General features: G+C 41.2%; 1 protein-coding gene across 3 annotated transcripts in view; it reads right to left on the reverse strand.

Annotated features, from left to right (window-relative positions):
• Nucleotides 1-26,985, reverse strand: part of LOC147121211 (uncharacterized) — a 93,203-nt gene that overhangs the window by 15,710 nt on the left and 50,508 nt on the right. For all 3 annotated transcript variants that reach the window (XM_085981355.1, XM_085981357.1, XM_085981356.1), the window contains 2 exons: nt 10,955-11,162; nt 10,229-10,367 (listed from right to left, as the gene is read on the reverse strand). In XM_085981355.1, the coding sequence (XP_085837481.1) occupies nt 10,229-10,367; nt 10,955-11,162 (347 nt within the window). The remainder of the gene's footprint in view (nt 1-10,228; nt 10,368-10,954; nt 11,163-26,985) is intronic.

A 26,985-nucleotide genomic window follows, 5' to 3' on the forward strand; every position in this document is an offset into this window, starting at 1 on the left:
TGACCTACATAAATGCCTTTCCCAACTTTAGTGCGATGAGCTGTGCTAAGTCCAGTCTATGAAAGACATCTGCTAGAACTTAACCTTTCCTATCAGACAATACGCACACTTCTTTAACTGTTGGCAAACAACCTCTGCTCTCCCATTCTCCAAATTGGTCTCGTTTAATTTCACTTCATCAGTTTTGATAACATTCAGAATCACTTCCAGATCCTCATGATGTTCAATCGAAAGTACTGTGAAAGCTATTACCACAAGCTTATCTAAAGCTCCCTTTTCTGATAGTTAGGTTCTACCACTCAGTTACAATTTCCACACACAATTTTAGGCTGTATCTATAAATTCTTTGGATTTATAATGCAAAAAAGGATAAAACACTTACAAAGCATCCAACATAAAAGCATCCCATCATTAATGCTACTAACTGGCTGAAAATGTCTAACTTATTCAAAATTACAAGATTCAATTTAATCACAGTACAGAAAAGGACTACTCAACATAAAATGGCATATGCAACATTAAACACTGCAAATCTCATCGAAACCTATAAAATTCTGTCAGGTCTGGACAGACTAGATGCAGGAAGGATGTTTCTGATGGCCGGGGAGTCCAGAACCAGGGGTCATAGTCTAAGGATAAGGGGTAAGCCATTTAGGACTGAAATGAGGAGGAATTTCTTCACCCAGAGAGTGGTGAACCTGTGGAATTCGCTGCCACAGAGGGCAGTGGAAGCCAGTTCATTAAATATATTCAAGAAAGAGTTGGATATATTTCTTGAGGCTAAAGGGATCAAGGGATATGGGGAGAAGGCAGGGACAGGGTACTGAAATTGGATGATCAGCCATGATCTCATTGAATGGCAGAGCAGGCTCGAAGGGCCGAATGGCTTACTCCTGCTCCTATCTTCTATGTCGGAGAGACAGGTTTAGTCACATTAGGCTGGCAAAAATCAAAGCATCTGATCTAAAAGAGTAATTTCATTAACTTTGTTAAAATTAGACAGGGAGAGTCACACATGGTTTGATTAAAAATGAATGAAGTATCAAAACTGCCAGCCATCACAATTCCACACTGCACAGAGTAATGAAAAAGGAAACATTTGTCTAAACCAAGGTTGTCCAATAAGTTAGCCAGGTGACTAATTGGAAATCCAGGTGTGGTTAATTGCATTTTTGGTAAATAAAAAGCGAGTAAAAACATAGAACATAGAAAAATAGGAGCAGGAGTAGGCCATTCAATATCATGGCTGATCCTCTATCTCAATACCATATTCCCACTCTCCCCATACCCCTTGATGCCTTGTGTCTAGAAATCTATCTCCTTCTTAAATATATTCAGTGACTTGGCTTCCACAGCCTTCTGTGGTAGAGAATTCCACAGGTTCACCACCCTGAGTGAAGAAATTTCTCATCAGTCCTAAATGTCCTACCCCATATCCAGAGACTGTGACCCCTCGTTCGAGACCACCCCCAGCCATGGGAAGCATCCTCCCTGCATCCAGTCGGTCTAACCCGGTCAGAATTTTACACATTTCAATGAGATCCCCTTTCATTCTTCTAGTGAATACAGGCCTAGTCAACCCAATCTCTCCTCATACAACAGTCCTGCCATCCCAGGAACCAGTCTGGTAAACTTTCACTGCACTCCCTCTATGGCAAGTATATCCTTTTAGGTAAGGAGACCAAAACGGCACACAGTACTCCAGGTGTGGTCTCACCAAGGCCCTGTATAACTGTAGTAAGACATCCTTGCTCCTGTACTCAAATCCTCTTGCAATGAAGGCCAACATACCATTTGCCTTCCTAACTGCTTGCGGCACCTGCATGTTTGCTTTAAGTGACTGGTGTACAAGGACATCCAGGTCCCTCTGTACATCAACATTTCCCAATCTATCACTATTTAAATAATACTCTGCCTTTCTGTTTTTCCTACCGAAGTGGATAACTTCACATTTATCCACGTTATACTGCATCTGCCATGTATTTGCCCATTCACTCAACTTGTCTAAATCATCTTGAAGTCTCTTTGCATCCTCCTCAACTCAGTCCCACCAAGTTTCATGTCATCAGCAAACTTGGAAATATTACATTTGGTTCCCTCATCCAAATTATTGATATATACTGTGAATAGCTGGGGCACAGACACTAATCCTTGCGGTACCCAACTAGTCACCACCTGCCACCCCAAAAAAGACCCATTTATTCCTACTCGGTTTCCTGTCTGTTAACCAATTTTCAATCCATGCCAGTATATTACCCCCAATCCCATGTGCTTTAATTGTGCACATTAACCTCTTATGTGGGACTTTATCAAAGGTATTCTGAAAATCCAAAAACACATCCACTGGTTCTCCCTCATCTATTCTACCAGTTACATCCTCAAAAAACTCCAGTAGGTTTGTCAAACACAATTTTCCTTTCATAAATCCATGTTGACTTTGTCTAATCCCATTGATATTTTCTAAGTGTCCTGTTATCACATCCTAACATAGAAACATAGAAGATAGGAGCAGGAGTTCGGCCCCTCGAGCCTGCACCACCATTCAATGCGATCATGGCTGATCATCCAAATTCAATACCCTGTCCCTGCTTTCTCCCCATACCCCTTTAGCCTTAAGAAATATATCCAACTCCTTCTTGAATATATTTAATGAATTGGCCTCTACTGCCTTCTGTGGTAGAGAATTCCACAGGTTCACCACTCTCTGGGTGAAGAAATTCCTCCTCATTTCTGTCCTAAATGGCTTACCCCTTATCCTTTATAATAGACTCTAGCATTTTTCCCCACTACTGATGTTAGGCTAACCGGTCTGTAGTTCCCCATTTTCTCTCCTTTTTTAAATAGTGGGGTTACATTTACCACCCTCCAATCTGCAGGAACTGTTCCATAATCAATAGAATTTTGGAAGATGACAACCAATGCATCCACTATTTCCATGGCTACCTCTCAGTACTCTGGGATGCAGATTATCAGGCCCTGGGGATTTATCAGCTTTCAGTCCCATTAATCTCTTCAGCACTATTTTTTTTTTTACTAATACTGATTTCCTTTAATTCCCTCTTCTCACTAGACCCTTGGTTCCCTAGCATTTCTGGGAAGTTATTTGTGTCCTCTTCCGTGAAGACAGAACCAAAGTATTTGTTTAATTGCTCTGCCATTTCCTTGTTCCCCATTATAAATTCTCCCATTTCTGACTGTAGGGGACCTACATTTGTCTTCTCTAATTTTTTTTTACATAATGTTGTTGGGCATGTGTACTTGAACCTTGTTGTACGCGGTTGATAAAATGATGAGGACCAAAGGGAAGACACGCAAGGCTTCAGATGGTCGCAGCCGAGCTAAAACAAGGCCACGGAGGGAATTACAGGTGAAGATTTTAAATTCAATCCAATGGGAGGGTGGGACGCCATTGAGGATGGGGGTGATGGGCAAATGGAGCAAAGCGCAGGAAAGGATTTGAGTGGTAGAGCTTTGGGTGATTTGGAGTTTGAGGGGCCAATTAGAGTCTAAAAGTAATAAAGGCGTGGATAATAGTTGAGGCAGGTGGAGCTAAGGGCAGAGGAAGGCAAAATTGCTGAGATGAAAGTAAGCGGTCTTGGTAGTAGATTGTCAAAGTTTGAAGCAAAATAGTTCAAACTGTCTACAGCCAGGGTTTTGAATCACTGGCAACAGTGCGTGGTTTTTGGCAGGGATTAAAAGTGATGCTTGCGCTTTTCCCAATGCTCAATTATAGGACATTCTGCTTCATTCATGGCAATGTCAAGCAGGCAGTCTGGTAGCCTAGAAACAGTTCTGAAGTTGAAGTAGCGGAGAGGTAAACCTGGATGTTTTCAACATACACATGCAAGCTGATTTTAAGAAAAAATTTGTTTATGGGATGTGAGCGTCGATGGCAAGGCCAGCATTTATTGCCCATCGCTAATTGCCTTCAAGAAGGTGGTGGTGAGCCGCCGCCGCCGCCTTGAACCGCTGCAGTCCGTGTGGTGAAGGTACTCCCAGTGCTGTTAGGTAGGGAGTTCTAGGATTTTGACCCAGCGACGATGAAGGAACGGCGATATACTTCTAAGTCAGGATGGTGTGTGACTTGGAGGTGGTGGTGTTCCCATACACCTGCTGCCCTTGTCCTTCTAGGTGGAAGAGGTCACAGGTGCTGCCGAAGACGACTTGCTGCAGTGCATCTTGTAGATGGTACACACTGCAGCCACGGTATGCCGGTGGTGGAGGGAGTGAATGTTTAAGGTGGTGGATGGGGGGGCCAAATCAAGCAGGCTACTTTATCCTGGATGGCGTCAAGCTTCTTGAGTGTTGTTGGAGCTGCACTCATCCAGACAAGTGGAGAGTATTCTATCACACTCCTTACTTGTGCCTTGTAGATGGTGGCTTGTAGATGGTGGAAGGGCTTTGGGGAGTCAGGTGGTGAGACACTCGCCGCAGAATGACTAGCCTCTGACCTGCTCTGGTTGCCACAGTATTTATGTGGCTGGTCCAGTTAAGTTTCTGGTTAATGGTGACCCCCAGGATGTTGGTGAGGGATCTGGCAATGGTAGTGCCGTTGAATGTCAAGGGGAGGTGGTTAGACTCTCGCTTGTTGGAGATAGTCATTGCCTGGCACTTGTGTGGCACAAATGTTACCTGCCACTTATCAGCCCAAGCCTGAATGTCATCTAGGTCTTGTTGCACGTGAGCATGGACTGCTTCATTATCTGAGGAATTGTGAATGGCTCTAAACACTGCAGTCATCAGCGAACATCCCTATTTCTGACCTTATGTTGGAGGGAAGGTCATTGATGAAGCAGCTGAAGATGGTTGGGCTGAGGACACCGCCCTGAGGAACTCCTGCAGCAATGTCCTGGGGCTGTGATGATTGACCTTCAACCACCACAACCATCTTCCTTTGTGCTAGGTATGACTCCAGCCAGTGGATAGCTTTCTCCCCCCCCCCCCCCAATTCCCATTGACTTCAGTTTTATTAGGGCTCCTTGCTGCCACACAGTCAAATGCTGCCTTGATGTCTAGGGCAGTCACTCTCCCCTCACCTCTGGAATTCAGCTCCTTTGTCCATGTTTGGACCAAGGCTGTAATGAGGTCGGGAGCGGTGTGGTCTTGGCAGAACCCAAACTGGGCGTCAGTGAGCAGGTTATTGGTGAGTAAGTGCCACTTGATAGCACTATCGATGACACCTTCCATCACTTTGCTGATGATTGAGTAGACTGATGGGGCAGTAATTGGTCGGATTGGATTTGTCCTGCTTCTTGTGGACAGGGACATACTTGGGCAGTTTTCCACATTGTCTGATAGATGCAGGTGTTGTAGCTGTACTGGAACAGCTTGGCTAGAGGCGCAGCTAGTTCTGGTGCACAAGTCTTCAGCACGGTAGCCGGGATGTTGTCAGGGCCCATAGCCTTTGTTGTATCCAGTGTGCTCAGCCGTTTCCCCGAGATCACGTGGAGTGAGTCGAATTGGCTGAAGACTGGCTTCTGTGATGGTGGCAACCTCAGGAGGAGGCAGATATGGATCATCCATTCAGCACTTCTGGCTGAAGATGGTTGCAAATGCTTCAGCCTTGTCTTTTGCACTCAGGTGCTGGGCTCCACCATCATTGAGGATGGGGATATTCATGGCGGCGCCTCCTCCCGTTAGTTGTTTAATGGTCCACCACCATTCACGACTGGATGTGGCAAGACTGCAGAGCTTTGATCTGATTAGTTGATTTATGGGATCGCTTAGCCCTGTCTATAGCATGCTGCTTCTGCTTTTTGGCATGCATGTAGTCCTGTGTTGCAGCTTCCCCAGATTGGCACCTCATTTTTAGGTACACAAAGTGCTGCTCCTGGTATACTGCTTATTGAACCAGGGTTAGTCCCCTATCTTGATAGTCATACTCTCAGAACCATACCTTTACCATTACTGTCAGGCTTGACTAATCTGTGGGACAGCTCTCAATTTTGACAAGTCTCCAGATGAGGAAGGCTTTGCAGGGGCAACTGGGCTGGGTGTATCGTTGCCGTGTCAGTAGCCAGTGCAGAGGTCGATGCCAGGTGGTCCTTCCGGTTTCATTGTGGTTTGTTACAACTGAGTGGCTTGCTGTGGGTTTGGAGTCACAAATAAGCCAGACCAGGTAAGGACGGCAGATTTCCTTCCCTAAAAAGGACATTAGTGAGTTTCTACGACAATCCGATACAAACTTTTTATTCCAGATTTATTTAATTAACTGAATTTAAATTCCCCAGCTGCTGTGGTAGGATTTGATCTCCAGTCTCTGGATCAAATCCATCCAGGCCACCTTGGATTACAAGCCCAGTGACATTACCACTATGCTACCATGATTACTAAAGATGTCTGAAGAGGATGCCAAGGTGAGGCATCTAGGAGATGAATGCAGAAGGGCCAAGGATAAGTCTTGGGGGGGGGGGGGGGGGGGGGGGAGCAGGGGGATTCCAAAAGGTAAATAAATGTGTGGGAGTTGAAGGAGCACCCATTGCTGGAAATGTACAGTCTGCATATTGACAAGTGGAACCATGCAATGACAATCTCACTGATGTGGATCACAAAAGGAGGTAGTGGAAGAGGAAAACTGCAGAGAAGTCTGCTGCCAACTGCAGGATAGGATTAGAGTGGTGGAGTTTGAGGTCAAACAGTCATAAGATATTATTGGTGATCTTGACCAGAGCAGTCTCGGTGCTGTGGGTGCAGGGACCACAACGCTTTATGGTGAGCAGGCAATCGAGAGGAAACAGTATATTGAAGGACTCTAGAGAAGATGAGAAGGATAGTAATTAGGTAGCAGCTGGAGGGTATGAATAGCTTTTGAAGAGGGGGATGTTGAATTGCAGCTTTGAAAAGGAAAAGTGGACAGTGCCTGCATGGGAGTTAAACATTTCAGCGTACTAAGGCCAGAAAAGTTTGAGTGATAAGGAGTTGGGTGGGGAAAAAAAATCAAGTGTCTCTTGGAAGAGATGAACTTTGGAAAAGCCAGGAAGCATGATTAGGGAGAAGCTGCAAATTGACCTGGGAGGTTAGCGTTAAGTTAAGGATAAAGGAAGGGTTGGGAAGGTGTTTGGCAGCTGCATGGACAGGTCTCAATCTTTGAGAATAATAAATCTATGGGGGGGGGGGGGGGGGGGAAGAGAGAGAGAGAGAGAGAGAGAGAGAGAGAGGGAGGGGCGACAGGTGGCCAGAAGAGAAAAAGAGAATAGTGTTATAGGTCTCCAGATAGGGGATTTAAGACCTCCTGGCATTACTTCTAATCTTACTAGTCCAAGCTGCCCTTCCCTTGTAGTCTGATGATGCAAACTCAGACAGAATTGCATAGCAGGAGCGAAAATAAGGACAAAAAAAAATCAAATGGTAAAAGTTGGAGACAATAATGCATGACTGACTTACATACTGTACAACCCTATCTTATCAAAGTGTGTTCTTGGTAGTGTAAAAGCACATTAGTGCTGTTAGCATAACAGACTGTCTACCTGCCCAAGTGTCAATGCTCCCAGTCAGTTTCTCCATTCACTGGCGCTTTAATTTTTAATAAGGAGCATGTTATACTTGTTGCTGCGCATTCCCCTCCCATTTAAGTGAAGGAAGTTACCAACTAGTACAGTAACCAGCTGTTCATAGTTAGCACTTGCTCTGCCAATCCACAGCATGATTTAAAGTGCAAGTAGTGCAAAATGTCAATGGCACAGCTCACAAATCTGCATTGATAGTAAAATAAATTGGAAGTCTTCTTGCATGTTGTATCTAAATGACAAGACCTCACTAGCAAATCAGCATTTGTTTAACAATACAAATTCTTAGTGTCACAAAATTAACTGCAAATCTTATGTAGCAAATAAATCACCACTGTCATAATGATATTGCTTTAAAACATTTTTTTTATGGTTAACATCTACATTCCTAAATAGAACACAGTTCACACAAAGTTCTCGTGTCTTTTCCAAAAATAGTAATACTGTAGCTCCTTTTAAGCTATAAATTTATGCAGACTGCTCATACTTTGAGGATTTTGCCACCATTGTGTACATACTCTACTCTTAATTCTCAATTCCGATAATTGATTATATATATTTTTTTAAGGTTTGCAACTGTAAACAACAGGTTTAACAGATCAGCACACAACTGGAAATAATTAGGCTTAAATTTGAAGTTACGGAAACACTACAGCCGTTGAAAGCTGACCTTCTATAGTACTGTAGCACCAAGTTTTCTGCCGGAATATGTTTACATGAAAGCTAGTTTAAATAGGGAGCTTACAGAAAATGAATAATTAGAACGCGTCAATTATATCAATTTGTATAGTGATAATTTATTTTAACGCTCAAGATCAATGGCTATTTTCAATTATACAAAAATTATCTGGTCATTTTTTCCCCCATTGGCTTAATAAAGTTATCAATCATAGCTAGTGGTGTGCTCCAACAAATCCATGAGGATATTCTCAGGGTCTGGAGAACACTACACTGATTGGCAGAAGCATGGCAGATGCAGTATAATGTGGATAAAGGCGAGGTTATCCACTTTGGTGGTAAAAACAGGAAGGCAGATTATCTGAACGGCAATAGATTGGGAGGGGGGAAGTGCAACGAGACCTGGGTGTCCTTATGCACCAGGCACTGAAGGTAAGCATGCAGGTGCAGCAGGCGGTTAAGAAGGCAAATGGTATGTTGGCCTTCGTAGCGAGAGGGTTAGAGTACAAGAACAAGGATGTCTTGCTGCAGTTGTACAGGGCCTTGGTGAGACCACATCTGGAGTATTGTGTGCAGTTTTGGTCGCCTTATCTGAGGAAGGATGTTCTTGCCATGGAGGGAATGCAGTGAAGATTCACCAGGCTGATACCTGGGATGGCAGGAATGACATATGAGGAGAGATTGGGCTTATATTCACTGGAGTTTAGATGAGAGGGGATCTCATTGAAACTTATAAAATCTAACAGGACTAGACGCAGGAAGGATGTTTCCGATGGCCGGGGAGTCCAGAACCAGGGGTCACAGTCTAAGGATAAGGAGCAAGCCATTTAGGACAGAGATGAGGAGGAATTTCTTCACCCAGAGTGGTGAACCTGTGGAATTCTCTACCACAGAAGGCAGTGGAAGCCAATTCATTAAATATATTCAAGAAGGAGTTGGATATATTTCTTAAGGCTAAAGGGATCAAGGGATTTGGGGCGAAGGCAGGGACAGGGTACTGAGGTTAGATGATCAGCCATGATCTTGTGGAATGGCGGAGCAGGCTCGAGGGGCCGAATGGCCTACTCCTGCTCCTATCTTCTATGTTTCTATGTGCCTGGCTCAATGGGTTGTAGTAAAGGCCCATCTGCACAGAGTTTGGAAACACCAGTGGAATGGGTTCCACAGAGCGAAGGCCTTAAATGAATCAGTTTGATGTGAGGAAGTGGACGCCACACTACAATGTCTAGTTAATAATAGGGTGAGAGGTGTGAACAATCTTCATGCCGAATGCCACCAACTTATCTGGAATCTGCGCCAGAGGCTGGTGATTAGGATTCTTTTGAGGCATACACACACACACACTGAAAGGGTGTCAACAAGACCAACAGAACAACCAATGCAGAGACGGACAACAGTTCATCTGGGTGCCAGTGTATGATCTACCTGGAGGTGATCCAGGAAATCTTCTGGACATGGCGTTTACCCATCAACAAACCATGCTTACAGCAGAAAACAATTTGCTTCCCTGTTTTTGCTGAAGGATCAGCTTGCAGGCTGGACTGCCGGTCAACCTTGCACAACAGATAGATGGTAGGGTGGCCTTCATTAACGTACCATAGGAATATAGTCTAGCTTAATTCTTGGAAGACCGCATTCTGCATACACAAATGATGAATGTGGACATTGGAGATTGACCACACATGGTCTACTTCCATAATAGTCTAGAACTCAAACCATTGCGCCATTTTAACCTGAAGTAGAACTGAAGCTCACCTCCTTTACTCTCCTTAAAATCTACCTCTGATCAAGATTTTAGTCACCCCTCCCAATATTGCTTTCGAGTCAGCGTCCATTTTTGCTTCAGGGAAATGCCTGACATTTTCCTAATGCAAGTTATTTTTTGATGATGATGATACCACCAATTAAATTGCATATTACCCTGAAAACTTCAACAGCTATTATATACAATAATTTGAAATCTTGAATTACATTTGTAATATTTTTATCAAGCAAAATAGAACAGATAGAAAATTTTTACTTTTAAAATGGAGATAAATACTTGCCTTCAGAGAATCCACCAGGTCTTGAACAAGGAACAGCCGTCTTAATTCTGTAATCACACGGTTGATATGGCCTAGCCCAATATCACTATACTTGTGTACCAGTTCATCAGACACAGCAACATCAGTCTCCAAGCAGGCTCTGGAAAAAAAAGTGGCACTGCATAAAACTAAACAGGGCTTTGGCAACAAATTGGAATACTACAGTGAAATTACAATCTTGATGTATGGAATCATCTGGATGACAACTTCTTTTAACCCTTATTTTTAATACTAATTATTTATGATCTCCTCTAATGTAGCCTGGGATTTGGTAGTGGGCCTTAAACAGTTTTTAAATGTTGCCAGTGGTCTAACATATGAGATGCAGTTAATTATGATATTGCAAATGTTACTCAGGAAAAGTATTCCAAAAAACTTTTTGGGGGGGGGAAAGAAAGAAAAAAAAAAAAAAAATCACAAAATGCCTGCTTACAGGAGAATAGGGGAAGCCATATTATCTGATACTGGCATAAAATCACCTATTGCACATACTATGGCCATTATTACATAAAGTACTGGGCTGCAGGAATATGTCCTGAAAACTTTTGTTGAGAAGCACAATGTTGAGAATGGTTTCTCAAAATTTCTTCCTACACTCTCAACATTGTACAGAACTGTTAACACTATTCATATTATAGGTTAATATACCAGTACATTGTACCAATCATATACTTGAATTATACTTACTTGAATGGGTGCCCGTCATCAGACTTCTGCACTGCTTGCAGAATACCTCTGTATATCCTGAAACTAATGGTAACTGAAAGCAATGCCAAGGCAAGGTATGCAATTACACTGACAATGCTGAAAATTGTCATAGACAGCAGCAAGAACAGGCTCGCACCAAACACCAATCCAGTCTTCTTAATATCACGCCAGTAGATTAAGTCCACAACTGCCAGAATTAAAGGGGGAGAAGAAAGAATTAGCACAACACATAACTGCTTCCATTGCATAAAAAGCAGCATAAACTGATGGGCATGTCATTGCAAATTAGGTCATCATTGCAAATTAGGTCAGTAACTAGACTCAAAACAGTTGTATTTAGGAAGGACTTCAAATTAATTTGCAAACACCATTTCCAAATTGTGATGGGTAGGTGTTAAAGAAACACACCCATACCTTTGATATACTGAATTTCCTTTTTATATTGCACCACTGTTTCCCCCACTAGTAAATAATCTTTTCCACTAGAACACAAAATGACAATTCCAACTTTAAACTCCTTGCACCAGCAATATTATGGACAAGTAATAAGAATTTAGTTTAAAAATCGCAGGACTGACAAAAACAAATCAGCCAGCTTGATTTGCTACTCAATTTTAAGCAGCTTGCACATTTGGTTTTGGGAGAGGGGAAGAGGCGAGAAGAATGGAGGAAGGGAAAAGGCTGCATGACACATCTAGACCTGTCCATTTCACGGACATTCACAGAATAGCACAAGTCTTAAATTGTGGAAAAAATCCAGAGTCTGGCTTTAAAGCCATGTTAAGGCTTTTTTGTGGGAAGATTGCAACAGTTAATAAAGCTTTAAAAAATCATATTGTGATAGAGTTACCACCAGAATCTTTATAGGTACTGCACAAAATTTAGTCAGCTTATACAATTTGTGTGTTTACCCATTAACCTGTGACTATTGAAACTTAGTTATCTTGTTGTGTGTTTATTTCGTCAATATGGTCTGAGCAATAATAGATTACAAGGATTTAAAGCTAATTTTTGGAGCAAGGTTCCATTACAATTTTCTAAAAACTCATGAATAAGATTCCATCAGCACCTGTTGAAGTGTCTGGGAGACCCGTTTACTATCATGGCTGTATTAGGCATGATGGGGATTGCAGCTTGATCACAAATCATGAAGCTCAACTCGAATTCAGCTACTGCCAATATTCACTACAGCTGTCACTACAGCATAATGATCACTCATGACATTACATATTAACCCAATATTGAAGCGATTTGTAAAACTGCAAGTAAATGGAGACAGACAGAAAATGGACTTACTTTTGCAAATTTGTTGAAAACTGGCAATTTACTGTACACCATTGGTCAACACTGATCTCCAGATTTAACTAACGGCAATTTAACCATCGAAGAATTGACAGCTAATTTTAGGAAACTGCAGATTTTTTATTTATTTATTTATTTTTTAAACAGTACGTTCTTTCCCTCCCACTTCATTCCAAAACAAAAAAAGGAAACAAATGGCTATTGAAACCATGTTCACATTTGGTTTTGATACAACCAAAGTATGCACCATCTGAAGATGCGAGGGCAGTTTCAAACATGTACACTGATGACACCCAGCTCTACCGCGCCATCAACTCAAGTGACCCCTCCACTGCCTCAAGACTGGCTGTTGGACAAGCAGTCTGACATGAGCTGCAATTTCCCCCAGTTAAAAGATTGGCAAGACTGGAGTCAACGTCTTCAGCTCTGGTAATTTTAGATCCGGTAATGTGTAATGAAACAGGATTAATTAGTGATCTCATAGTAAAGGATCCGCTAGGGAAGAGTGATCATAAGATGATGAATTCCACATTCAGTTTGAAGGCGAGATACTTGGGTCTGAAACTAGAGTATTAAACTTAAATAAAGGCAATTACAAAGGTATGAGGAGCAAGTTGGCTAGAAGGCAAGACGATAGAAAAGCAGTGGCAGACATTTAAAGAGATATTTCATGACTCTCAACAAAGATATATTTCAGTGAGAAAGACAGACTCGAAAAGGATGAACCAACCATGGCTAACCAAGGAAGTTAATGATGGTATCAAATTGAAAGAAAAGGCATACAATGTTGCAAAGATTAGTGGTAGGCCAGAAGATTGGGAAAAGTTTAGAAACCAGCAAAGGATGACTAAAAAGAGGGAGAAAATAGCTTGTGAAAGTAAACTAGCAAGACATATAAAAACTGACAGCAAGCGCTTCTACAAGTATATAAAAGAGTAGCTAAAGTAAACGTTGGTCCCTTAGAGGACAAGACTGGGGAAATAATAATGGGAAACAAGGAAATGGCAGAGGCATTGAACAAATATTTTGTATCAGTCTTCACAGTAGAGGACACTAAAAACATCCCAGTAATAGTAGAAAATCAAGGGGCAAAAGGGAGGGAGAAATTTAAAACAATCACCATCACTAGAGAAAAAGTGTTAGGCAAACTTATGGGTCTAAAGGCTGACAAGTCCCCTGGACCTGATGGCCTGTATCCTAGGGTCTTAAAGGAAGTGGCTAGAGATAGTGGATGCATTGGTTGTAATCTTCCAAAATTTCCTGGACTCTGGAAAAGTCCGTGGATTGGAAAACTGCAAATGTAACGTCCTTATTCAAAAGGAGGGAGACAGAAAGCAGGAAACTAGTCTAACATCGGTCATTGGCAAAATGCGCTAATCCATTATTAAGGAAGTCGTAGCAGAGCATTTAAAAAATCATAAAAGTCAAAATGGTTTTATGAAAGGGAAATTGTGTTTGACAAATCTAATTAGAGTTCTTTGAGGTGGTAACAAGCAGGGTGGATAAAGGGGAACCAGTAGATGTAGTGTATTTGGATTTCCAAAAGGTATTCGACAAGGTGCCACATAAAAGGTTACTGCATAAGATAAGAGCTCATGGTGTTGGGGGCAATATATTAGATTAATAGAGGATTGGCTAACTAACAGAAGAGAGTTGGGATAAATGGGTGATTTTCAGGCTGGCATTCTGTAACTAGTGAGTGCCACAGGGATCAGTGCTAGGGCCTCAACTATTTTCAATCTATATTAATGACTTGGATGAAGGAAGCGAGTGTATTGTAGCCAAATTTGCAGACGATACAAAGATAGGTGGGAAAGCAAGTTGTGAGGAGGACATACAGATCTCCAAAGGGATATAGCTAGGTTAAGTGAGTGGGCAAGAATTTGGCAGATGGAGTATAATGTGGGAAAAGAAGAATAAAATATTTAAATAGAGAAAGACTACAGAATGCGGCGGTACAGGGGGATTTGGGTGTCCTCGTACATGAAACACAAAGTTAACATGCAGGTGCAGCAAGTAATTAGGAAGGCAAATGGAATGTTGGCCTTTATTTCAAGGGGAAGAGTGTATAAAAGTAGGGAAGTCTTGCTACAACTGCTGGTGGTGAGACCACACCTAGAGTACGGTGTACAGTTTAGGTCCCCTTATTTGAGGGATATACTTGCATTGGAGGCAGTGCAGAGAAGGTTCACTAGGTTGATTCCTGGGATGGAAGGCTTGTCTTATGAGGAAAGGTTGAGCCTATACTCATTGGAGTTTAAAAGAATGAAGGGTGATCTTTTTGAAACATAAGATTCTGAGGGGGTTGGACAGGGTAAATGCGGAGAGGATGTTTCCCCTCGTGGAGGATCTAGAACGAGGGGGCATAGTCTCAGAATAAAGGGTCGCCCATTTAAGACGGAGATGAGGAGGAATTTCTTCTGAGGGTCGTGAATCTTTGGAATTCTTTACCACAGAGAGCTGTGGAAGCAGAGTCATTGAATATATTCAAGGCGGAGATAGACAAAGTTTTGAGCAATGGGAGCAGGCAGGAAAGTGTAGTGGAGGCCAAAATCAGATCAGCCACGATCTCTTTAAATGGCGGAGCAGACTCGAGGGGTCAAATGGCCTGCTCCTATTTCTTATGTTCTCCCGCCACAAACTCTGTACCCTTGCCACCGTTTCCAGCCTCCTACCCACCCAGCCACCATCGAGATTGAAATAGACTGTTTACAATCTGTGTCCTATTTAACCCGGAGCAGGGCTTCCGATCCATGTCCTCTCCATTACAGACACGCCACCTCAAGTGTCTTGGGACATTTTGCTCTGTTAAATGCACTATATAAATGCAAATTGTTGTTGCTGCTGCTATTCACTGCTACACAGAATTACACTGTGCAACGGCAGTGGTGGGATTCACATTTAATGTCAGATGCCGGAGATCCCAGGATCAGATACTCCATGGTTAACAGCTGCTGAGGAGGAGGCAAATTCAAGAAAAAGATTTCTACACATGAAAAGGAAATGTATTAAATGTTCTTACTATGCCAATATTGATCTAATTTCAAAAGGTTGCTGTTACATTGTGGTGAAGAGCAGCATTAAGATTGCCAATTACAAGGGGCCATGCATCACAAAGCTAAACTAAACCCAAGTTCTAGGCAAGCTCTTAATCGGGGTTGGATAGAGATACTCTTGTTGTCTACGACATATCTAGGAAGTTTACATTGGGATGGTATTGCTGATATCGTAACTGGTGAAAATATTTTGCAGTCAAAATGTTCAAACAAAGCATAAGCTATCTGATTGATGAATTTACTCATGCTTCATTATACACAAAAAACCAAATTGGATAACTTAACAGCCAAAATTAAAATGTAAACTAGTTTTTTTTTTTTTTTTTTTTAAATATGTATCTGCTGCACAAGATTACACTACACAAAAATCTGCAAAATGCCAAGACACAAAATACCTGCTCTTAGTCCAGTTGACAAAGATATAGTCTAACAATTCAACCCCACAATTCTTTTTACAAGAATATGTGGAATGTGTTTAGTACATTTTTTGGAGTTTCAAGTAGCAAATAAGTTTAATCTGATTGGTGAAGACTTCTGTGTACTGTATGTAATAATTGTAAATATATTCTTTACAAATGGGTTTATAATTTCATCTCAGTGCGAAGAGGGAATCTTCCACAATATGACAACCACAAGTTGCAATACCAGGTCATAAATCTAACCAAACTAAATGATTTGTAAATGTTAAAACTCTAGACATCTTGACAAAATAAAAAACCTCAGATTTCTCTTCATCCTTCAGGTTTTTCATTACACCCACACACCACACACACACACGGAGGGCAAAGCACAGCTGGCAAAACCAAAAGTTATACTACTGGCTATGAATAACTGACATTCACAAAGTGCCTGCGAGATCGGGCGACCACACGAGCATTTTTTTTAAACCCAGCTTCATACTCCTGGAGAGCATTGCATACTGCTCGTTTTCAGGGTGTGTAAACGTCAGACTAGGACTGTCCATCTGATTTAGACTTCCACTTCACATCAAAGCACACCTGAAATGGCTTTCCAAAAGTGCAGTATCCAGTGACTCACACCATGGTTTCATTTCATAGGTACTGGCAGTTCACCAGTACCTCCTCCAAGGGGTTATTCACATTTGAGCCTTATAGCAAAGGTTAGCAATCTATTAACAGTGGGGTGTAACACAGCCAAGCCTCACGTCAACACAAGCATACCTTTAGCAAAGACATTGGAAAGTGTTTGGAAGCTGGAACCTCGATTCATTTTATTCCTCTCTAACTTAGAAACACAAGGGCCAATTGTAACACTGTCCTTGCAGAGATCAACTAACAGTAAAAATTTAGCCTGAGGCCTCCCTGGTTTGTGCCACACCACAAGGTGTATTTGTCCTCTGACCCATCAGGGCTTTCGCCAATAGCATGCTGATCTCCAATTACCAGCTCTTTCCTTTTTAACTAATTTCTTAGCTCAAGCTTGATAAGTTTTTACAGATCATGCTTAATGCTCCAGTTCTTGTTCAAATTTATAGACAAGCTATGCGTTGGTCTCAATTCACTTATCTGCAGAATATACATTTCTTTAAAAAGAATCAGATTAAATAATCCTTTGTAACTTTATGGATCTCCAGCTCTTACTGGATGACATTAAGATAAATTCATCTTGCTTTAAAAATACATGGGATCAAATATTACACAATTAAAATGTATTTAATAACCACATTCTGTAGATTAATTTGCAACTGCCAATTCAATTTTTTGGCAATCTCCAACTGATAATTCAATCTTTTGGAAGACAGCTTTAGGGCATCAGTTAAGCTATTTATTAACTTGTCCTTTTTGTTCTCTACCTACAAATAATAAACCTACAAACATTAAATCCACTAGTTACAATAGGTGTGCCTTGGGCATGAACACACAAAATTGCATTCTTCAACTAATGTGCAATTTCTTATTCAGTTCAGGAGCAGATAAAGATCAGACGGTACTGCCAAACAACATTTTTATCTAGTCATTCACTAAATACCTCAGTAAATCAAAGTACAATGTACAATGTCTAATTTTTGATTATATGTAAAGCATAAAATCAGTTCAAAGCATTGCAAGCTGTGAGCAGACACCATATAAAATACTGCAGGCAATATTTGGTATGCATCTACTGGCATCTGCTATGCCTAAAAATAGTATCAATATAAGCTGCAACTAGCGTGCTGATCTCATCCAATTACCAGCTCTCCTCTTTTAACCAATCTCTTATCTCAAACTTCATTGCCGTTTTTAACAAATAAAGAATGCTTAATGCTGCTGTTCCTCTACTGTAAAGCACCAAATCCTTTTAGATAAACCTTCTAGTATATACACTATCTGACCTCATCAGTCCTTCTGCCCAATGCAGTGATCTCCAAATAAGGCACCAATTTTCAACACCAAAACAAAACAGATGAGGCATACTGTTGAGAATCAAACAAGGGAAAAAGATTAACTCAATCATCTGAAATTAATTAAAAGAATGACAAACCCATTTTGGCATCCATCTTAGGCTGCTCACATGCACTGAGCTCCCGTACAGCTGACTACACCCTTTTACTTCCTGCTAGGTCACTTAGAGGTTAAATTACATACGTAGCTGTCTGCTGTGTCACTGCACAAATAGCAGCACCAGTTTGCATGCAGTGTCTGACTGCGCAATTGAAATCTACTATAAACCAGCGACAACCAAACTGTTAAAAGCTACTGGAACCTCACGGGGGGGAAAAAAGTCTTACCTATAAACCCAAGTGCACTTAAGTCCTAATTCACAAATAATGTCCACATTTTCCCCCATTAACACTGTTCTAGCCTTCTTTTAAACTTGCTAGCAATTACCAAAGTGCAATATTTATCAGCCTTCCTTTCTCACCCACCCCCTCGCCCCAAATTACAAAGGAACTGATATATTTGAAGAGTATATAAACTTCATTTTTTGACAGCTAGGAAATGCATTGGTTGAGGCTAAACAGGAGATTCTTTAAAGGGCCATGAAGTAACTTGGCAAAAAATCCTATGTTCCCATGTTTACTGCACTCTAGGTTTATTTTATTCATGCATTCAAGGAAAAGGGTCATTTTCCCCTTCAAGTATAGCTTGAATTCGGTTTAAATTTATAGTAGTATGGTCCCAATATACTTAATTTGAAGATTTTTCTTGGGAACTAGTCTTGTAACATGTTTAGGTCACTTCATTGTCTAGGCTCGTTGAGCACAATTACTAAGCTTAAGGAATGTGGCGTATACAGGTTAAAAAACAAAAAAAGCCAACATTTAACCAGTGATTAGCTGAATCACAACTACCTAACCAAATTTCACAAATTTAAAAAACAAAAAATTGGTCGATTCAACCCGATACAAGAGCACCGCAATGCAACACTAAATAAAACATTTTGGGAATTTAACTGGGGGGAGGGAGTAGCAGTAGCATGCAACTTCAACTGAAAGGAAGTTTTAAATGGCAAATACCCTTGTTCTTCCAGTTGCTGCTCCAGCACTCCATCTCACCACAAAAGCTATTCAATCCACAGCTGCCGTTATCAATTACAAATTCCAGTCTAAAGACAGAAATTGGAGATCCTGGGGCACAGCCACTGGGGATTAATGCTTTGAGAGATTTTTAACCAAAGGTCTGAAGTCCAGTATGTTCAGCTGCATGAGATTCTACAAGGACTGCTAAAAAAGAATGAAGTCACCTGGCAGCTTTAATACTAGGCATAGGTGGTAATCATGCAATCTGTCATCATGGCAGTATAATGCTATAAACATGTTGCTCAGTTCAATCTTCTTGCACTCGCAGGTTTTAATAGTATGAACAGAATTCCCCATACACCAAGAAAATTGGACCTGATGGCCTATATCCTAGGGTGATGAAAAGAGGTGGCTACAGAGATAGTGGATGCATTGGTTGTGATCTTTCAAAATTCTCTATAGATTCAGGAACTGTCCCAGCGGATTGGAAGGTAGCAAATATAACCCCACTATTCAAGAAAGGAGGGAAAAGAAAAAAACAGGGAACTACAGGCCAGTTAGCATGACAGCGGTCGTCAGGAAAATGCTGGGATCCATTATTAAGGAAGTGGTAACAGAGCACTTAGAAAATCATGATTAGGCGGAGTCAACATGGTTTTATGACAGGGAAATAGTGTTTGACACATTTGAGAGTTTTTTGAGGATGTAACTAGCAGGGTAGATAAAGAGGAACCAGTGGATGTAGTATATTTGGATTTCCAAAAGGCATTCAATAAGGTGCCACATAAAAAGGTTATTACGCAAGATAAGGGCACATGGGGTTGGGGGTAATGTATTAGCATGGAGAGGGGACTGGAACTGACAGAACACAGTAAGGATGAACGGGTCATTTTCAGATTGGCAGGCTGCAACTAGTGGGGTGCCCAAGGATCAGTGCTTCGGCCTCAGCTATTTACAATCTACATTAATGGCTTAGATGAAGGGACTGAGTGCAATGTATCCATGTTTGCTGATGATACAAAGCTAGGTGGGAAAGTAAGCTTTGAGGAGCACACAAAGAGCCTGCAAAGGGATATAGACAGGTTAAGTGAGTGGGCAATAAGGTGGCAGATGGAGTATAATGTGGGGAAATGTGAGGTTATTCACTTTGGTAGGAAGAAGAGGAAAGCAGAATATTTTTTAAATGGTGAGAAATTATTAAATGTTGGTGTTGAGAGATTTAGGTGTCCTAGTACAAGAAACAGAATTAGCATGCATGTACAGCAAGCAGTTAGGAAGGCAAATGGCATGTTGGCCTTTATTGCTAGAGGGTTGGAGTACAAGAGTAAGGAAGTCTTGCTACAATTGTACAGGGCCTTGGTGAGACCACACCTAGAGTGCTGTACACAGTTTTAGAGGCGGCAGCACAACGAAGGTTCACTAGATTGATTCCTCGGATGAGAGGGTTGTCCTGTGAGGAGAGATCGAGTAGATTGGGACAATAGCCTCTGGAGTTTAGAAGAATGAGAGGTGATCTCATTGAAACATGCAAAATTCTGAGTGGGATATGGGGGGTCGGACAGGAAAGTGGAGTTGAGGTTGAAGATCAGCCATGATCTTATTGAATGGCGGAGCAGGCTCGATGGGCCATATGGCCTACTCCTGCTCCTAATTTTCTATGTTCTAAATACTTGAGATTTTAAATTAACCCCAAAGAGAAACAGCATCACGACCAATCCACCTTTACCTCCCAGTTTCCAATGACATTCATAGAAAATGTTTGTACAAATATTGACACCTCCAACAACAGGTACAAATACTTTCAGCATCAAACAACAAACAAGCCATTTGGCCTAACTAGTCTGTGCTGGTGTTTACACTCCACACGAGTCTCCTCCCATTCCATCTACCTCACCTCAGCCTTTCAGCATATCTTTCCATTCCCTTTTCCCTCATGTACTAGTCTAGTTTCCTTTCGAAAGCATCCAAGCTATTTACCGCAACCATTTACTGTAGTAGCAGGTTCCACATTCCAACCACTGAGTAAAGAAATTTCTCTTCATTTACCGACTGGATTCATAACTATCTTATATTTATGGCCTCTAGTTTTGGATTCTCCCACAAGTAGAAACATTCTCTCTACATCTTACCTGTCCAACCCAATGACATGTCCTCCCATTCATTGAGTAGCTCCATGGGAGATCTGTTAGCAGATATGTGTCTAATGTATATTATAATGACCCTTGTGCAGAAGAGCATATGGGGTGGTACGGCATCAAATATGATTCTCGATGACTAACTGGTGAGGTTGGCCAAATTTGAACAAGATGGGCAGTCTGGGAGAGAGGAGAGATTGATTAAATGAGAATTAATTATGATTAACTGAATAAGAATCATGTAAGATATTAGTACTCGAGGTCCAAAATTCATCAAAAGTGACATTCAGATAATGCAAGTTCCCCATTATGGTAAATACTGGAGGGCAGGAAGGGGAGCAGATTGTCAAAGAATGTTGGTTAGATTAAGGGTCATTTTCTTGTGTGTAGTCATAGATGAAATTGTGTTGGTACTGTGGATACTGGGTTAAAATGCAAGTGACTTCTTGTGAGCCTTTTGGACTATTCCATGAATATAGAAATTACAGCATAGAAGGAAGCCATTTGGCCTGTTCTACCTGTGCTGGTGCAAGCACTGCAACAGGAACTCTATTCTAATTCCATTTCCCTGCCCATCCCTTGTCTTTTTTACATTCTTCGCTTTCAAATATTTATCCAATTCCTTTTTTAAACTATATGACCTCAGGCTGAAGAGTCAATTCTGGTAAAGCATTTCATGTTCAGAACTCAGAACTTTTGTAAGAACTGTTTAAGTGATAGGAAAGATACTGGAATCTATACTAAACAGTGATAGAACATAGAGACAGAAGATATAATAAAAGTCAGCATGGATTCTTAACTAACCTGATTTCTTTGAAGAGTTAATGGCAAGAGTAGACAAGGGCAATGCAGATGTCATATACTTAATTTTCAAAAGGCCTTTCATAAGATACCACATGGTAGGCTCATGACAAAGGTTAGGACATGTGAAGTCATGGGACAAATAGCTGAATGGATAGTAAATTGGCTAAAAAGTAGAAATCAGATGGAAAAGGGGTAGTTATTCAGATTGGAAGGTAGAAAATGGTGTTCCACGATGTTGTTCATAATTTACATTAATGCTTTGGACTTGGGAGTCAAGTAACTCAAAATTTACAAATCATACCAAACCAAAGGGTATAGCTAACATGAACAAAAAATGCAACATAATAAGACATTAGAAAATTTGCAGACTGGGCAGTTGAGTGTCAAATGAACTTGAACAGATAAATGCGAGGTGAAGGAAAAATAGAAACATCTCCTACATCTTAGAAAATAAGAAACGGAATTGGTAGAAGAGCGAAGAGGTCTAGGGATACAAGTGAACAAATCATTAAAAGCAGCATTACAGTCAGCGAAGCAATTAAAAATGCTAATGAAGCACTGGGATTTATTTCATGGGGTACAGAATTCAAAAGTAATGAAGTAATGTTAAACTTGCACAGGACCCTGGTCGGGTCACACTCAAGTACTATGCACAGTTTGGGTCTCCATACTATATAAAAAGACATAGAAGCACTGGAGAAATTGCTCACTGTGCATTGCAATACATGCATTTTAACTTTAAAAAAAAAACACTATTCCCTTTCCCATGATTTTTTTTGTCCAAGTTACTCCCTCGTTCATTTTAGTCTTTTCCCTGTTTATATCTAGTTAATTTGATTTGGTTGCTCTACTCCATATCCTTTGTGCTAAATTGTTTTCTGCATAATTATCCACACCTATTTCTCCCTTCTCTGAGCTGATCCTGGTTGTTTATATTTTCACAGCAGCCCCCCTACCCCCATCCCAGTTTAAAAAACCTCCACTTCCCTATTTAAAAATTTGGCCAGTACATTAACACCTTGCCCATTCAGATGTAGCCATCCTTACAGAATAGCTCCCAATGCCTGAAGTGGAATCCCTCTTCTTGACAACACTCCTTACGCTATGCACTGCTTTCCCCAATCTCCCGGTCTTTCCCGATTCTAGCACATGGCTGGGGAAGTAATCCTGAAATTGCCACCTGTGAAGTCTGGCTCCCAAATTAATTTCCTAATCTCCTAAATTCATCTTGCAGGATTTAAAGACCATCTTTACCCACATCATTGGCTCCCACATGGACGACAACTGGTTGCACTCCGTCTCCTTGCACAATCTTTTACTTTTTTTTAAAAAAAAAACAATATACAAACGGTGGTGGGGATATATTGGTAGTTTTAGGTAAGTAGGTGTATAGCAATAGCAGGGACAGGGAGTGGTTTGGACTAAGAGGGTCTGAAGACTTCTGCAATAGTGAGGTTCTTGGCATGGATTTAATAGTACAGGAAACTTTGTGCTATCCGGCACCGAGCTGTTGCTGTTCCCTCAAAACTGCCAGACAAACCAGCGTTAATGTTGAAGCATACGGAGCTTTTCAGCTCCGTATCTGGCAACAAACACTAGCAACAGCTTCTAAACAGTCGGCCGTACCTTGGAAGCGTCTCTGTCGCTTAGCAACAGCTTCAGAGAGACTTTGCAGAGCCTGACTTGGAAAAAAAAGCCACAAGAAAAAAAAACCTAAAACAGCTCCTGATTTTTGCCAGTGGCTCGAGCTTGCTGGACATTTAGCCTCCGGATAACACAAAGTTTCCTGTACTGGGGGCAGGGGAAAAAGCATGGTAGATCCAGCTGGTACTGCAGAGGGGAGGGATGGGTGTTTAGGGTGGAATACAGCAACGGTATTAGGAGGGGCAAGAATGAGGAAGTATATGGGTGCTTGGGCAGGAGCAGGAAGACTATGGCATTCAGGGTAGAAGAGCATATAGCAGTGGGACTGGAAATGGGGGCGGGGAAAACAGATTTTGGTGCTTAAGTGTTACAATTATTAAAATTTCAGAATGAAGTTACAATTTCTAACAAATGTACCTATTAAAAGACAAATGGGTTGCACACTGAGCTGGGGAGACTGAAGTTCAGCAATTTATTCTACCTAGAGGCCAGAGGCTGCAACCACAGCATGACATCCGACCTAGCAATTTATAAAAGATGGCACAAAAATGTGACCAGAAAGTATGACAACAGGATGCAAGGTTTGAGGACAGGAAATGTGTGCCCTACAAGATTTTTAAACAAATGATTGAAACATTTTTTTTATATATGCACACACTTCCTATCTACAAATTTCATTTAGTCACAATTCTTGGTAATATTTTCATGTCAACATATAATATTGAAACTCTCACATAAGCAATTTATAATAGCACTTCCTTACAACAGTTTCTATTGAATGGTTTCCTTTCTCAATACCTTCTGTAAAAGTTGTTTTTTAAAGCTCAAGGCCTCAGCTGGTCCCAAAACCCTGCGCTTAAACTTGGATGGCCCGGATTTTGCGTTGAGAATAACGGTGAGGCCAACAGCGCTCGCTACTATTATGGAGTGAATCGGACAGCAATTTCTAGAGTACGCACAGTTAAACCCAGAAATCCGGAAGTTACGGCCAGAGTTACCCTTCTCCTCCACAGGCTGCACTACAACAGAATTTCACTGATGGAATTGGCATTAAAATCAATGCACGGGTGTGAAGTTACAGTACTTACCCAATAGTTACCCACTAAAAACGGCAGAAAGTTACGGCAGGTGCATTCAGGTTTAAGTGAATTTTTAATCGCGTGATCAGTCCTAGTGACTGCCAAACCCCTCTCTGATCCATAAAATTTAATTTTACAAGTGTGGAGTCTTATTCCTTCAGAATTAAAAAAAAATTAAAATATTTACTCTGTCTCTTATCTCTATCACATCTTTCATTCCCAATCTATATTTTGCCTGTGTACACGATTTAAATCCAATGTATAATTCCTGGTTTGGACTCTGTCGCAGTGAGGATTCTTCAATCTGATTAGTTGAAGAGCCTTGCTGTTGCTTGCTCGGCTCACACGACAGCAAGTCTATGCTCAATAGCCCGGTGAAAACTCTGGCCAGCTGTCAGCGTAGTGAATGGCGAGTGCCGTTCCTTTGCTGCTGACCGCAAAATCCGGGCTGATATTTTTGCTCAGAGTGGTAATGCAGTGAATGCGATTAGATTGTGCAGCCCAAGCATGGCAGTATACTCAATTTTACAGGATGCATTAAGTTAGCAGTACTAATATTCTTTGGCTTCCAGAACTTTTGCTCTGTTGCTTTTCCAAAATTATTTGAAGAGGTAGAGGACAAATTTCAAAAGCTTTACTCAGGCAATAGTGTGTGTGTTTTGTCTGTGTTGTGTGTGAAAGTGGGAAAAAATTATATACATGTTCTAAGTTCAAGGAGCATTAAATTAAATGTCTTTCCTCATCTGGAGTTCCTTTTTCAAAAACAAATTTAGTTTGAATTTTGAAACATTCTCCAATTAATCCAGATTGCTACCTGGTCTGTAGATCATTCGAACAGCATCAAACCATCACCTGGGTTACATTTAACAAACTTCAGAGATGCAAAGAGACACCATCATCTTGATTTCTTTTTTCCATCAAAATTGAGTTGAATTTTGATAATTTAAACTATCACTTGTAATCAGTATGTTTACATTTGAGAGGTAGAGGTAGCAGCCCAGGAACCCATCAGGAAACACAATGCCCCAAAATGTGCAGTGGGTAATCTGCGAACAAACAGCGTTCACTGTTATTACTACTTTGAAACTGACCGCAACTCCAGGATGTAGCAGATGCGCGTCCTAACGTGGAAATCCTGAGGTTGCGGTCATTCACTGCTCCGACACGGGTTGAGCTGTGGGCCCCGCCCCCACACAGCCAGCAATCAGTGTAATCGGAAATCAGGAAAACTGACTAAAACTTCGACCCTTCCACGATATCACTGTTAAATACCCCATTAAAAAGTTAGACCCTTTTGGATTAGGTGTAACTGGGGTTTTAACAGCATACTGACTGTTAAACAAACATTACAGCCCTGAAAAACTAATTTTAATTTGGTCGTGTGTCAAATTTATCCATTTTAATAAAAATGTTTTTAAAAATGTAGTCTCAAATTGTAAAGTTGGCTCATCTTTATTTCAGGTTTACCTTTCTCCATGCGAGAGCCCCAATCTTTGTTTTGCTCTAACATTTTTAAAACGTTAGAATCAAAAGGAGCTTACTCACTTTCTGGTTCTCGGTCTGAGAATTCTGCATTGTAATTGGCTGCTTAGACAGCTTGTTGACGTCACAGCAGCTCGCTTTAGGGATTCCCATTAACTTACTCGGATTCAACTGAATGTTGGAAAAGGTGAACTTCTCGCCATAGAGATCGTGCAACCTTTGTGGGAAGCTTACTACAGGGCTTGTGGCGAACGCCTTTGCTTTGCCACTGACCGCAAATGACAGGCCTATGTTTACAAATTCACTGTTTACAGATCCCTTACAAAGTCACAAACCAGTGATGTTAGCATGGGATATCTCTTCCCTCCCCTCCAACCCCTGTACCCAGGGTTGTTAGACCCTTGACCTGCCTCTCTAACTGCTGACAAACACCAGGAATCCACCAGTGAGCCAAACTTTACATTCAATCCCCAGTTTTCCCACTCAACAATGCCAGATCAAAGGACTCTCCATGCTGCTAAACTGTAGCAACACGCACAGTTTCCTTCATAGCTCCATTTATACTGTAAATTCAAATTTCAGTAGTCACTGATTAAATACAAATGCAAGATGCCTCAGATTGGATTTTTCTATGCAAAAAAACCTCCATCCCTTTTCCTCAAGTCCATAGGAGGATGCAAGGGCATTTGCCTCAGATTAATAGAAACCTACAAAGGATCCATTTATGGATATAAAATCTAAAGTCACCATACACAGAATTTAATCTCTTTCCCGTCCCACCCCAAAACCATGCACATGAACAGACCCAAACTATAAACTGTGGCCGGGGAAGTGACTGGAACTAAATACAGGCAAGAGAGGTCTAAAGATAGAGATTTATATTTTATCTAGCTGACAACACAAAAAGCAATTCTAACCAACATTCCAGTCAGTGGTGGGGAGGGGAATCCAGTCAGCTACAGGATAATGGCCCAGATTTTACGGGGCCTATGACCACGTATGTACCGCATGCGCAGGAAATGGACATTCGCTGGCGAAGAGTTGGGCT

The sequence above is a fragment of the Somniosus microcephalus genome, chromosome 3, assembly GCF_052327205.1.
Source record: "Somniosus microcephalus isolate GS21.2 chromosome 3, FLI_Smic_1.0, whole genome shotgun sequence".
NCBI lineage: Eukaryota > Metazoa > Chordata > Chondrichthyes > Squaliformes > Somniosidae > Somniosus > Somniosus microcephalus.